This window comes from Suricata suricatta, chromosome 7, assembly GCF_006229205.1.
Source record: "Suricata suricatta isolate VVHF042 chromosome 7, meerkat_22Aug2017_6uvM2_HiC, whole genome shotgun sequence".
NCBI classification, from domain to species: domain Eukaryota; kingdom Metazoa; phylum Chordata; class Mammalia; order Carnivora; family Herpestidae; genus Suricata; species Suricata suricatta.
In genome coordinates, this window is record NC_043706.1 from 92,218,622 (window position 1) to 92,232,942 (window position 14,321).

Here is a 14,321-nt window from a genome sequence, read left to right on the forward strand (position 1 = left end):
CTGTAATCATGCATAATCATACAGTAATTTTGTCACTTTATAATAATACTGATTAACCCCTATTACTGGCAGATTTAACAATTTATCTCTAATCTTCTACAAATGACTTAAACTAGTAAATGCAACTGTATATCACCCAAAATGTCAACATTATAAACTGAGTTGACAGATGTATGAACTTGTATCATTTCAATATTTGACACAATTTGTAACTGCTTTTTCCTATTGTTCAAATGCAACCGAATAGCCACTGTGAAGCAGGGAACAAGCAGTAGAATTTATAGTGTAAAAAACTTAGAGCTGGTGAGGACGGGGAAAAGAAGGGAGGATGCTCCGAAAACAAAGGGAAAAATTACTATTTTTAATTTAACAGAGCATGTATCCCCATAAGCATTAATGTGTACACGCCTAAAACAGGTTGTTCCTTGGAAGTTCTCTAGTTTCTGGTTCGTGTTTTGCATCCAAAAAGGCTGTTTCTAAAAGGCCCACGGCTAAGCAGTATTTTCAGACTTTTTTTTCAGCCTCACCAACTGCATGCCAGGTAAGCCTGGCAGTTATGACCCAGTTACTTTTTAATCACTTTATTCTTGAAAAGATGTTCTGAACTTACCTTATTTCATCAGTAAATTCTGGCAGGTATCTTCTTTTTTCTGGAGACGTTATAACTCTCAAAGATGTTCAAAGGGGTTTGTGACGGCATAAAATCCAAAGACCACGTGGAAACAAACACGCGGCGCTGCCTTCCCGGCTACACTCCGCCCCGGCTTGTTCTCCGCGCAGTCCGCCGAAGTGAGACATCCAGCAGGGGTCGCTGCTCCGCCACGCCGCTCCCGTGAGCCCCGCCCGGCCCGCTCTCGCTGCGGTGGCGCTGACGGAAGGGGCGGGACAAGGGGGGGCGGGGCCTAGAGTTCCGGGTCCTCTAGACGGCGGGGAGGGATCGAGTGAGGGAGGAGCGGCCCTGACTTGCAGGTAACTGCGCCCCTGTCGGGCGTGCAGTGCCCGGGCCTGGCGCCCACTCTGTTGCTTCCCGGCGTGCACACGTGAAGAGGGGCGCAGCGAACGTCGCCGACCAGCCTACGCTTCTGCCAGGACCCCGCGTGAGTCTCCCAAGTCCTGCCCCGGCCCGACCAGCCTCAGGACGCCCCGTGGACCCGGGGGCTGCGGGAAACGTTTGCACCCGGCGCGCCGAGGCGCTCCACCCTTGGGCCCGGCCGCTACTGCCTGCTGCAGACGCAGACCCGGAGCTCGAGGACACAGGTGTCCAGTTTCCTTTGACCTTGAGGACCCGGGAAGGTGCGCAGCCCGCGGGGGTGGGGAGTATGCAGGGGTACCCTATCGCGTTTCAGTCAGCCTGAAGTCTCCAGGAGAAGGGAGGATTTTTAGTTGCAATAGACCGCAAAGCAGTTAGAACGGGTTCTTAACGGAGTAGTGAACTGGCATAGAACGTGGAGCGATTCCCAGTGTCCCGCAGGTCAGGGGTAACGTTGCCTCTATCCCAGACGTGGATTTCTTAGAGCCTTCGACTGGTTCGCGTATTTTATCTCTCTCCAGAAGTTCTCACCACAGATCTCCCGGATTCCTGCCGTTTTCATCCCTGCAACTCAGGTCCACACGATTAGCAAAACAAAACAAAAAAAAACTTTTAAGATGTACTTCTATCGAGTCACTTACCTGCTTAAAATCTTTCTATGGCTCACGTGATCTCTGGGTCAATTCCAAACTTCACTAGAAAAGGTCTTTGGAAATCTAGGCTTTTGCACTTACTTCATTCGAGCCCCAACTTTGTGGGGTCTTTTCTGGGTTCGTTCCAGTTCTCCTGATCTGCTTTCATTCCGCGGTGGCTAATTAAGCACACTCACCGTGTGCCAGGCACTGTTCTGGGCACTTGGGATTCAGCAGAGGCAAACAAATTAAGGTGATGATTTTTACCCTGGTGGAGTCTATGTTCTATTAGGGGGAACAGTCCAAAAAAAGGAAAAAAGAGAAAGAAACACTCAGTAAATTATGTATTGTATGATAGGTCATAAGTATTATGGAGGAAAAAAGTAGAGCGAAGTAAGAGATGATTGGGAGGCAAAATGCTTATTAAATAGAATTGGAAGTAGACAGCATTGAGGTGACGTTTGAGTTAAGAGTTTAAGAGAGGCTCCTGGGTGGCTCAGTCGTTTAAGCATCCGACTTCAGCTTCAGCGCAGGTCATAATCTCACAGTCGGTGGGTTCGAGCCCCACATCAGGCTCTGTGCCAGAGCCTGGAGCCTGCTTCTGGTTCTGGTCTCCCTCGCTCTCTGCCCCTCCCACACTCTGTGCGCTGTCTCTGTCTCTCAAAAATGAGTAAGCATTTTTTTGAAAAGTTTAAGAAAGTAAGTTATCAATGCAGTTATGTGGGGTCAGAATTCTGGGTGCAGCTGGGACAAAGACCTTAACCAGAAATGCCCCTGTTGTATGTGAGGAGTATGAGGAAGGTCAGTGTGGCTGCAGCCCAGAGAGCAAAGGAAAGAGTGGCAAGAGATGAGGTCAGAGAGGGAATGGAGGGACCAGATCCCATGGAGCCTGTTGGCTACACTAGGGACCTTCCTTTTCTCTGTGCTTTTGTAGGACTGATAAAGTATAAATTATTTTTGGAAGAATCAATGCTCTGTGGCAAGTAGCCTCTACTCGAGCCTTTGTAGCACCCCTGGTGATGAAGCAATGGACCGCGGGAAGAGGTGATGGGATACTGGACCGTGTTTTGAAGATATTGCCAACATAATAGCCTCTTGACATACTGGATATGGGTGTGAGGGAGAATCAAGAATTACTGGAAGCTTTTGTTCTCAGCACCTACAAGGGTGGAGTTATTTACTGACATGAGGAAGGTGAAACAGATTTGGGGTTGGGGACATGTCAGTTTTGTTTTGGGACCAGGATAGCTTGAGATGCCTGTTACACACCCAGGGTAACAGGGATGTCAAATAGGCATTTGGATATTGTGTCAAGGGTCCCCAAGACCACCCCTAGGTTCATTGATTCGCTAGGAAGACTCAACAGGACTTGGCTCTGGGTCAGGTTTATGAGAGCAGAAAGATAGAAAGCACAGTCGGCAAAGAGAGAAGATGCATGGGACAAAACTGGAGGGAACCAGGTGCAGTCTTTCAGAAATCCTCCCCCAGTGGACTCCTAGGACATGCTTAAATCCCCAGCAAGAAACTGTGACAATGTATGTGAAATAGTCTATCAGGGAAGCTCATTAGAGACTCTGCTTGGGGTGTTTCTTGGCTTTTGTCATATAGGCACTCTCTGCCTAGCATGTACCAAAATTCAAGACTCTCAGTAGGAGAGCAGGTGTTCAGCATAAGAAAGTGTACAAACAGTTTAGATGCAGTGGGCTACTCCTGTCAGTTCTGAGGATGGGGAGAATCCTGAAATCCCAGGTTTCCATGGAACTTGGGTTCTCAGACTCTACTCCGTGGCCCTCCCAAGATGTCCACTGCTACAAATGGTCATCATCTCCAGCAAAAACTAGGTTACTGTGTTTTCTCAATTTTATGTTGAAAAAAGTTTTTTTTTTTAAAAAATATTTATTTACTTTTGAGCGAGAGAAAGAGAGAGCGGGGCAGGGGCAGCGAGAGAGGGTGACACAGAATCCAAAGCAGGCTGACAGTCCAGAGCCTGACATGGGGCTTGAACTCACAGACCAGAAGATCGTGACCTGAGCCGAAGTTGGACATTTAACTGACTGAGCCACTCGGGTGGCCCTAAAGTTTTTTAAATGTTTATTTTTGAGAGAGAGCAGGGAAGAGGCAGAGAGAGAGGGAGACAGAATCTGAAGCAGGCTCCAGGCTCTAGGCTGTCAGCACAGGGCCTGATGTGGGGCTCGAACTCACGAACCATGAGATCAATGACCTGAGCTGAAGTCAGATGCTTAACCGACTGAACCATGCAGGCGCCCCCATAATTTTTTAAGTAGCTTTCACGCCCGTGTGGAGCCCAACACAGAGCTTAAACTCAGAATCCTGAGATCAAGAGTCAGAAGCTTAACTGACTGAGCCACCCAGGAGCCCCTTATGTTTATAAATTTTATCTAAACTTCCAGCATTTACCAACATTTGCATGCTAGAGAGTAAGCAGATCACAAGGAGGGAGTAGCTAATAAACACGAAGGTAATACTTGGCTGGTGTTTTTGTTATGTTTATTGTATTTCCACCTGAGTACAATTTAAAAATCATTGTTTTGTGCTAGTAAAAACAATATCCTATCCAGGCATTCCTTACAGAGACAACAGTGTGATACAAAGGTGGGGCTTCAGAGAAATGTGGGAGTCTGAGGAAACCGACTGCCTCCCCCAGGACATCTCCTAGGATTTCTTCCTCCTCCTCCTCTTCCTCCTCCTCCTCCTCCTCTTTCTTCTCCTGTACCTCCTCCTCTTCCTCCTCTTTTTATTCTTATTTTATTTTTGAGTAATCTGTACACCAACTGTGCAGCTAAAGCTCATGACCCTGAGATCAACTCACACACTCCACCCACCCAGTCAGCCAGGCTCCCCTTAGGATTTCTCCTAGGTCGAGGCAACAGTTCCTGCCACTCCTCTGCTCCTAAAACTATTCGTGCTCTCTGGTATTGCAGTTGGTCTAAGTTGGTTTTTGTTCAAGAGAAAATGAGACAATAAATGTCGTGCTGTAGCAGAAAGAACAGTGGACTTAGCATCAGAAGATGAGCGGTTCTGCACGGAGCCTTGACTTAGCCAGGGAGCCTGGGTTTGAATCCACTGAGTATTTGTGTGACCCTGTAACCGAGCTGGGCTTGTTGGAAGGAATAAATGAGTTAATAGAGGAGTGCCTGACCCATAGTGAACAGTGAGTGTTAGGACTTGTCATTGGAATCCTGGCTAGGGTGTTTACTGGCTGTATGACTTAGCAGATTGTTAAATTGCCCCAAGTCTCATTTGTACTCATCTGTAAAAGGAGGGCTCTGCCCAGTTATCCCTAAGAGGCTGCCCTTGTCATTTCTGCAAACTCTGCAACTCTGGGGGTGTTGTTAATTGAGGAGAATGTGCAGGCAGGTTCTCAACTCGCAAGCATACATACGGCCTTCAGCATTATACCTCATAGTGAAAAATACTTAGCTAGTGTTTTCAGTCTCTTTTTAAGTTTATTTATTTATTTTGAGAGAGAGGGAACGTGAGCAGAAGAGCAGAGAGAAGGAAAGAACCCAGACAGGCTCCTCACTATCAACTTGGGCTCAAACTCACAAACTGCAAGATCATGACTTGACGCTTAACTGACTGTGCCACCCAGACCGCTAGTTGTTTCTTAATTTGTATTGGGGCACCTGGGTGGCTCAGTTGGACATCCTACTCAGCTCAGGTCACTATCTCATGGCTCATGAGTTTGAACCCTGAGTCAGGCTCTGTGCTGAGAGCTCAGAGCCTGGATCCTGCTTCGGGTTCTGTGTCTCCTTCTCTCTCTGTTCCTCCCTTTGTTGTGCGTGTGTGCGTGCGCACTCACACTCTCTCGCTCTCTCTCTTCCCCCCCACCCAAAATAAACATTAAAAAAAGTAAAGTTTTTATTCATTTATTTATTTATTTATTTAGAGAGCAGGGGAGGGGCAGAGAGACAGAATCCCAAGCAGGCTCCTCACTGTCATCACAGAGCCCGACATAGGGCTCCAACCCGCAAACCTTGAGATCATAACCTGAGTCAAAGTCATCAGCCACTTAACTGACGGAGCCACCCAGGCACCCCTTCAGTGTTCTTCAAAAGTAAAAATTAACAGTGGCTCATGGCCCACAGTTTGAAAAATACCTAAAGATAGGCAGATTGTCATCATTAATGCCAATCTTCATCCTCTGTATTACAAGATCATCTTAACCAACCAATCAGGTCTAGGCCCAACAGTAAGTGGTGATTTCAGCCAGGACTGTTTGGCCCATAACTTGATCATCACCTGGATAAATTCTAACAAGTCTAGAATTGGAGTGCCTGGGTGGCTCAGTCGGTTAATCGTCTAGCTTCAGCTCAGGTCATGATTTCGCGGTTCCAGGGTTCGAGCCCCATGGCAGGCTCTGTGCTGACAGCTCAAGTCTAGAACTTAGGCCCAACACAGAATTTCTAAGGCCCATAGTACAGAACTTTGGCCACTTTTAAGATTTTCTGCCATGAAATTATGTTTCACATATAATCATTGAAATCTTTCCCTTGAATTAAGAAAGCAGACAGCCAGTCACCCCTTAATTTTTTATTGTAGTGATCCATGAAATACAAAGTTTAGGAACTACTGAAATATACAATTATCTTTGTGCCTGCATCTAGAAGATTTAAGGTTTTTTCTATGCATGGTTATTATTCTCTACTAAATTAGATAGAATATGTATAAAATGATTTTTCTCAGTATTTCTCTTTAAAGTGCTTCAAATAGTTCCAATCAGTATTTTAGAGTACTCTATGGATTTTTATAGATTATAAAAATTATTCAAGGGGCACCTGGGTGGCTCATCTGGTCAGGTCATGATCTCATGGTTCATGAGTTCGAGCCCTGAGTCAGGCTCCGAGTTGATAATGCTGAACCTGCTTGGGATTCATTCATTCTCTCTCTCTTCCTCTCTCTCCTGCCCCTGTAAGTGCACAGACATGCTCTCACAAAACAAATAATAAATTTTAAAGAGCTTTAAAAAATTATTTCAAATTCTAGTTGTGTTGAAAAAAATCCTTAAGTTATGCCTGCTTTATTTCTCAGTTAAGACTCAGATCGGGGTCCCCAAGAGCAATGAGATACAAACTTGAGCTTGTGTTGTCTGCCTCATTCATGCCAACAAAAATAAGCCCCAGAATGTTAACAAATACAGCTTGGAAGAAGCTAGCTATGTGCTTTTGAGTGGGCTTACAGGTAATTGCTGTTGTCAGTTTTGTGATAAAAGTAGGAAGGAAAAATCCTTCAAACCATCATCCAAGAAATCTGTCTGAAAATATAGCCTTGGCACCATGGAAAGTCATTCTCAGACTTAAGCTATGAGGATATTGACCATGTGGCAGCCCTTCTCAAATTACTGAGTCGTGGTCTCTAAAACCATCTTGATGGGCTTGGAAGGTTTGCTGCCCTCATAAGGAGATGGCGTCTGCTGTCTTTGAGGTAATACAGGAACTGACTACTCTCCGGCATGTCAGCGCCTCAGTGCCTCAGGAAGCAATTACCTACTTTGTGGGTCTCTAGGCCCCTTCCTTCTCTGCTAGCTAATGCCTCTGTTAATGATAGGAGGAAGATGTAAAAGGAGGTAAAATGCAGATCTGTCCAATTTGCTCATTCTTAGCTCTGATTTGCTAGGGTTGGAGGTTGAAATAAAGCTTAGAGATTCGTGCTGGGTTTTGTGGTCACCACCTGGTGTCTTCCTTAGCAAAGTCAGTGTTGTGGGGATGTAATGTATGGCAGTAGTTTTTCTCTCCATGTGATCTTTTTCTTTTCTTTTTTTTTTAGTATTAACTCAGTGCATAAAATTTTCTTTTTAATGTTTTATTTTTATTTTAGAGAGAGAGAGAGAGAGACAGAGTATGAGCAGGGGAGGGGCAGAGAGAGGGGGAGACACAGAACTTGAAATAGGCTCCAGGCTCTGTGCTGTCAGCTCAGATAGAGCCTGACGCAAGACTGGAACTCGCAAACTTCCTGAGCCAAAGTCGGAAGCTTAACCGACTGAGCCACCCAGCTGCCGCGAGATCTTTTCTTTTTTTAAAAATCATTGGGACTGTTGTTAATACTTCTCAGTAGCAATAAGTATGCAGGCTAATTTGGGGGAGAAGAGAACCAGTGTTTTCACACATAGTATCTAGTTCCACCCTCATGCCCACTCTGTGAGGTAAGCACAGCGAGAAGAGTCACCAGGGTACAGGGTACTGGGGACAGGGTGCTGCCCTCAGTACGTGCAGACCAGGACAGTCTTTTGTAGGGGAACCTAAGTGCAGGGCTGGATATTAAGTGTTTGTGGTACGTATGGTTTGTGTTGTAAGAATGCCAGGACGCCACACTTGTGAAATAGAATTGAATTCTCATCTCTTTCAGGTTCCGTGTGCCATGGCCATGACTAGTGTCAGATTGCCTGCCAGCCTTTTGAGAAAGCCAGATGCCTGGATTGGACTCTGGGGAGCACTGCAAGGGACACCTTCATACAAACTCTGTGCTTCCTGGAATCAATACTTCTATTTTTCTAGTACCAAGTTAAAGACATCAAATTGTAAAACATTTTTCCATGATATTTTCTCACTGAGACTCCCCAGGCTTTTAATAACCCCAGAATATGTTTTCCCATTTTCCATAAGACTCAAAAATAATATAAGCTCTAAAAAATCCACAAAAAAGCCTCTGCAGAAAGCCACAGCTGAAGAGGACTCCGACGAGGAGAGCCACGGCGAGATGAGTGAGCAGGAGGAGGAGCTGGAGGATGACCCCGGGGTGGTCAGAGACTATAAAGACCTGGAGAAAGTAGTGCAGTCTTTTCGGTACGATGTCATCCTAAAGACAGGCCTGGATGTTGGAAGGAAGTAAGTATCGTGTGCATTTTATCACAAAGTCATCTGTCCTTTGGTTATTTGAATGCATTTCCAGCCCCTCAGCCCGTATCATGGTGAGGAGTGACCACAGATAGGAAAGGACCTATCTACCTAACAGGTACCCTGTGCAGTTACTTCATTCTCCACGGGAGAAAGCCAATTCCCAGAGAAGTCGAGTGACCTCCTGCACATCCCATGTGACCCCTCTCCCTGATTCTAAGGTGAACCACCAATTTAGTGCCAGCTTCTTGAGGAGGGAAGTAATGACCACGTGAGATGCGTATGGCAAGAAGAAGCGGTACGTGGGTTTCACAAATGCCACAGCGTGAGAAGGTCCCTTTTTGAAGCCACAGAAGCAGTAGAATGTGGTGGTTAAGAATGCAGGCTCTGCAGCTAGACTGCTGGGGTCCCAATCCTGGTTTGCTGTGTGACCTTGGGCAAGTTACTTAAATTTTCTAAGTGTCAGTTTTCTCATCTGTATAATGTAAAATAACCCCTATTTTTGAAGTTAGTTGCTAGGATTAAATGAGTATCTCCTCCGTCTAAAGCATTTTAACAGTGCTTGACATATGGTAGGTACTCAATATATGTTAGCTATCATGAAGAAAATGCTATGTGTGTTCATACATGGTGCACAGAGATATTAAGTGTAACTTTCACTATCTCTAGTATTCTTGTTCTCTCTGCTAGACTAATTATATAAGAATAGTGACTCTCAGTGTTCATTCATTCCTTTACCAGTCACTGTGTACATACTGCATACAAGGTAATTATGGGTAATATATTGAGGAGGGTCTCCAATGTGATTTATACCTTTATGACCTAATTTAATGGAATAGTTTAATTTTTTAATCCATATAGCTTAAGGACTCCTAAAGGTGACTGATCCCATAGGGACCCTTGGTGGGATTTACTGAATATTCTCCAAAATCTGGCAACTTGTAAGGGAGCACCTCTCTCTTCCCCAGAGGAGTAGCTGGCGCTGTTATCAGTAAGCAGAAGCCCAGATATTACTCCCCTGGGGTGAGAGCAGCGGGAGAACATGGCACTGATTTTCATCGGCACCCTCTCCTGGGCTGGTTGGCCTGCTGGTTAAAGAGAGGCTAACGGCCGCTGGGTTGGAACTTCCGCAATCTCGGCGTGGACCAGCAGAGGATTTTTTAGTAGCCTCGACATTCTCGTGTGGTGCCTCGTTTGTCTGGCAGAGCCCAGAGCCCTTTGGTGGTCGTGAGTCAGGGGAGCACCTGCTGTGCAGGCGGCCGCCTCAGGAGCCCGGGAGGTGGTGCCCGGCCCTCACAGCCCCGTCCCGGTGCCCGTTCCCTGCTGGTGTGCGAGCGGGTCCGCAGCTCTCCGGGAGACGCCTGGCTCTCGCTGTCTTACGTACATGTGGGAGCGGTTGCCTTCCACATTCCCAGCCCCCATAATGGAGACCTTTGTGAAGAGGCCGGTGACTATCAGAATAAAACATTAATGGCAGATGTTTTTCTCAGCCCTCTGTAATTATTTTGAATATATTTCTATTTCAAAGCATTTGGCATTTGTTGTTTTCTGTGTTTTGTTTTTAAAGCAAGGTGGAAGATGCATTCTACAAAGGCGAACTCAGGCTGAATGGGGAAAAATTATGGAAGAAAAGCAGAACGGTGAGATATTATGAAAGCCAGATCTTTTTGTCTGTTGCTCTGCCAGTACTCGGTGCCATCCCAGCTTCCCCTCAGGCTCCTTACTTGGGGTGTCAGCGTCTCCTCGTGGGCGTCTCTGTTACCCTCTCTGCGATTCCCTGCGGGCCTGACAGGCCAGTGCGGATCCGCAGCCAACTTCAGTCACAAACCACTTGCTCTTTTGCAGCCCTAATGACTTCAAGATGAAGCTTTTCCCTTTGTCTGTAAAATTTTTAGACATGCTATCACTGGCAAACTATCAGAACTGGCAAAAATTCCTTAAACTTCCAAGTCCCATGAAATCTTGAGTGAGGCTGAAAAGAACAGTTAACAAAACACAATGAAAAAGTGTATGGCAGAGACCCTTAAACAGTTTGGAGGACACCGACATGTGAGGCATTGGCAGACATAATCTAAGTCTTAGTGTCTAGGGAACAAACTTCCCAGGGAAGTTAGACAAACTTTTGTGGGTTACGTAGGCTTGCTCCATGTTTCACGTGCTTCATGACCCTGGGGGTTGGGGGGGCGGGGGGGGGGGGGGGGGGAAGACCTGAGCTACATCCTTTTGTCCTGCGACAAAGGGAGGGTGTGAGCTGTTTGCCATGGACCTGGGTGAGCACCGAGGCTTGCTTCGGACACCTCGGTCTCTGCGGTCATACAGGTCTTAGGGCTAAATGGATGGTGCCGGTTTCAGCTGCCACGTCTCAGGTCCAGGGTCTCTGATGGCGCCAGGCCCAGCTGGTTCGGCGTGTCCGTCCCTGCTCTGTGAGCCGCGGGAAATCAGGCACTCCAGGCATGCATCTGGAGACCAGGCTCTTCTTGTCCCACAATCGCTTTTTCCTGGTTGTAGCCCTGCCCCTCTCCTCAGCCACAGGGCTCCTGGGACCAGCCCTGCTCTGGGTGCACCACGCCTCTGTACCAGGGCCTCATTTACAGATGCCACAAGTCTGTTTTTCTCCCCCTGCTTTGAGATAGTATTAACTACAGTCTAATTGCTGCTGCTGCTTTCTGCCTTGGGTGTTCTGTTTTCTCGGCTGCCTTCCAGATTTCTCCTGAGGGTCAGCAGAGGAAGGGGCCCGTGTTCACACTCGGGCTGCCTTGTTACTAGGAGGCCTGTAGCCATAGTAACTGCAGCTAAGGGGAGATTAGAAATGTAGATATTTGGAACAGCCCGTAATCCCATCCACTGTTGCTTTGTGTCTGCTGTGCTGTCTCCCACGTGAGAAGGGACTGGCCCTTGCAGAGAATAAAGGACACCTCCCTCACTGGGGCCTGTCGCATGGGGCTGGGCCTGGCTGCCGGCCTTGAAGGTCAGGCGGCTTCCTGGGGCTGCAGCTGGAGAGCTGGCTGCCTGTAGAGGAGCAGAGCCTCCTGTTAGTGCAAGCCAGGTGGGGCCCCGAGCGCTGGAGGTGCCCGGTCCCTGTGGACTTAGACAGAGGGCGTTTGGAGGCTGAGTATGGGGGTTGAAGCCTTCCTAAATTCATTCTCTCCCTGAGAAATACTCCTTCGCTTTTCTCTGCCTTAGAGGTAAGCCACCAAAGGGATCTGCTCAGCCACACAGAGCCTGCTCTTTGAAGGGACAGACATAATGCACAGTATATCTGTGAAGGGATACACAAAGAGGGCTGCCTTTTCCTTTGTGTATCCTTTTATCCTTTGTGCATATGTTACTAAAAAGTAAATTTTAATGAAATAAAGTTATGCTGGAAAATGTAAAGCAGAGTTCTCAAGCTTGGTATTTCTGGACATTGATTTTAAATGTCCATCCAGTTGAGCCAAATGGTCATTTTTAATTTTTTCTTTCTTTTTCTTTTTTTTTTATTTACTTTGCAAGAGAGCACAAGCAGATAAGAGGCACAGAGAAAGTGAGGCAGAATCCCAAGCAGGCTCTATGCCATCAGCGCAGAGCCAACCCACGAACCATGAGATCATGACCTGACCTGAGATCAAGAGACGTTTAGCCGGCTGAGCCACCCAGGCACCCCAGTGGCCATTTATTTTTAATTAAACACATAAGACCTGCAGGAGGACAGTCCCCCTAGATGATGCTTGTGTCCGCCCAGCCTTCAAGCCCAGGGGAGAAGCGGTCGACATGCCTACTTGGGGTGTGACCGTTTCTGCTGCTCAGCCCAGAGAGGAGAATGTTAACCGTTTATCATCAGCTCCTGTGCAAGTGCACATCTAGGCTGTCTGGGTTGACCAGTACGGCATTGTGGCTAACAGGTGTGTGTGCCCATGTTTTGGACTGAATATTGGACCCTTGAATGGGTGGGAGAACAAACATGAGCTTGCCCTGGTGAGGTACACACGTGTGACAGTGTTAACTGGAAAATAAGTAAAAGTCACACCATACTTCTTAAACAGAAGGCCTCCGGCAGGCTTTTAAGTGGCCACGTGTTCCCCAGCTCACCTGGCTTTAAATAAATAGATGGCCACACGCACCCACTTAGAGTCCCTGCCCCACCCACGCGGCTGCTTCCCACGACCTTGGAAGTGGGGGTGGGCGGTCCGAGGTGGCCCCAGTCATCCCAGCTTCTGTTCTAGTAGGAGCAGCATCTGGCACCCAGGTCACGTTAGCTCTTTCCTGAGTCACTGGGCAGACCCTCTGGAATCCTGGGCTGCCAGGAGCAGCAACACCAATAGGACTGGCCTAGGACCCCGTCCTACTCAACCCAACGCTCCCCTCTGGGCAGGAATGGGTTTCACCTCAGCCTCTTTAACCCACTGAGTCTGCATGCACCTGTACCCTCTTTTCTGTGGTATTCCATCTTGGTGAATTGAGTCCTATCTTCTTGATGATGTGGCATCGCCAGGGCTAATCAGTGTTAGGCTGTTTCCTTGCCATTTCTCTAAGGGACACAGCTGACTGTTCCACAGCAACTGATTTTTAACAAACTGCCACATCCCCAACTATGTAGCTCATCCGGGTTGAAATCAGTGAAAAGTTACACCGGAAATGATTGTCTCGGTGGTGGTAGTAATTACTATGCACATATTCTCTAAGACTGTGCCCCACTTCCGTTGTTTCTTGTCATTGTTACCAAGACAAATGTCTCCATGGGTTTCCTTCAGTCGTCTGGTCGAGATAGTGGAGCCACACCGAACAGGGACTGCCCAGGAGCAGCCAGCTGAGTCTGAAGGAAGGACATGGACGGTATCGGGCACGTGTGTCGGGGCGCCCTCTGAGTGAGGCCCTTTCACCTGGAGGCACTAGGGATGAGGGACAGCTTCAGAGGAGTCACTCCCTTTCCTTACGTGCCCCTCTGGGGAATGGTCACCTGGTGAAACTCAAACCAAGGATGTTTACAGGGTGCCTGGTTGGGGAGCTTTCGACTCTTGATCCCAAGGTCATGAGTTCAGGCCACTCAGTGGGTGTAGAGATTACTAAAAAAATAAATACAAGGACATTTGCATTGGCCTGCGTTTCCCAAAATGCAGTAAAGGCTGAGTTTTCTTTTAATTTTCAGGTGAAAGTGGGAGATACATTGGATCTTCTAATTGGAGAGGATAAAGAAGCAGAAACCGAGACAGTGATGAGGGTTCTCCTGAAAAAAGTGTTGGGAGAGAAAACTGAAAGCGAGAAGTACAGAGTGGTGTTACGCCGGTGGAAAAAGTTACAGTTGCCTAAAAAGAGTATGTCTAAATAAATAAATTGCTTTTTATCAATAACACTGCTTTCGAGTGATGGGGGAAAGGGTGGTCTTAAAAAGGACGTTTTTATTAACGTTCTCTCGCCTTTAGTGGAAGCTGCTGAGCTGTTTTGTGGACATTGGGATCCACAGCTTGGAGATGCCTTCCATGGCCTGGATTCCTCTCCAGGGCTTGATTTGTGCTCGCTTTGACCTCGTTTTAGCCTCGTGAGCATGAATGAGATGTGTGCTGAATGAACTAAGCCCAGAGAGGGTTTTAATGACTATGCTGTTCCCACATTAAATACTTCAGGAGTCCATGTAAAATAAATGGGTCTTGTTGTTTGTGCTTCCGTTTTAATTTTATCCCTCTTGGCCAGCCTCCTTGGGTGTAGGCTTCCCAAGGCAAAAACCAAGTAACAGCAGGGTCTGCCTGCCTGTCCTCCAGGGAGAGCACTGGGAGACCCCTTTCCCCGCCAGCCCTTCTGAATTACCAACATGGGAGCCTTAATTGCCTT

General features: G+C 47.2%; 1 protein-coding gene and 1 long non-coding RNA gene across 4 annotated transcripts in view; one reads left to right on the forward strand and one right to left on the reverse strand.

Moving 5' to 3' along the window:
* LOC115295867 overlaps window positions 1-843 on the reverse strand; it is a 4,828-nt gene extending 3,985 nt beyond the window's left edge. The window contains exon 1 of the long non-coding RNA XR_003910611.1: window positions 611-843. This is a non-coding gene — a long non-coding RNA (uncharacterized LOC115295867). The remainder of the gene's footprint in view (window positions 1-610) is intronic.
* A 60-nt stretch (window positions 844-903) lies between these two features.
* Window positions 904-13,843, forward strand: MTRES1 (mitochondrial transcription rescue factor 1). 3 transcript variants are annotated; one of them, XM_029944155.1, is made up of 4 exons: window positions 904-1,293; window positions 8,029-8,507; window positions 10,084-10,156; window positions 13,642-13,843. In XM_029944155.1, the coding sequence occupies exons 2-4, from the start codon at window positions 8,041-8,043 to the stop codon at window positions 13,819-13,821; spliced, it is 720 nt and encodes a 239-aa protein (XP_029800015.1). In that variant the 5' UTR covers window positions 904-1,293; window positions 8,029-8,040; the 3' UTR covers window positions 13,822-13,843. The 3 variants fall into 3 exon arrangements, with proteins under 3 accessions (XP_029800015.1, XP_029800016.1, XP_029800017.1); XM_029944156.1 differs by having other exon boundaries at window positions 904-1,257; XM_029944157.1 differs by having other exon boundaries at window positions 904-1,097.
* The last annotated feature ends 478 nt before the right edge of the window (window positions 13,844-14,321 follow it).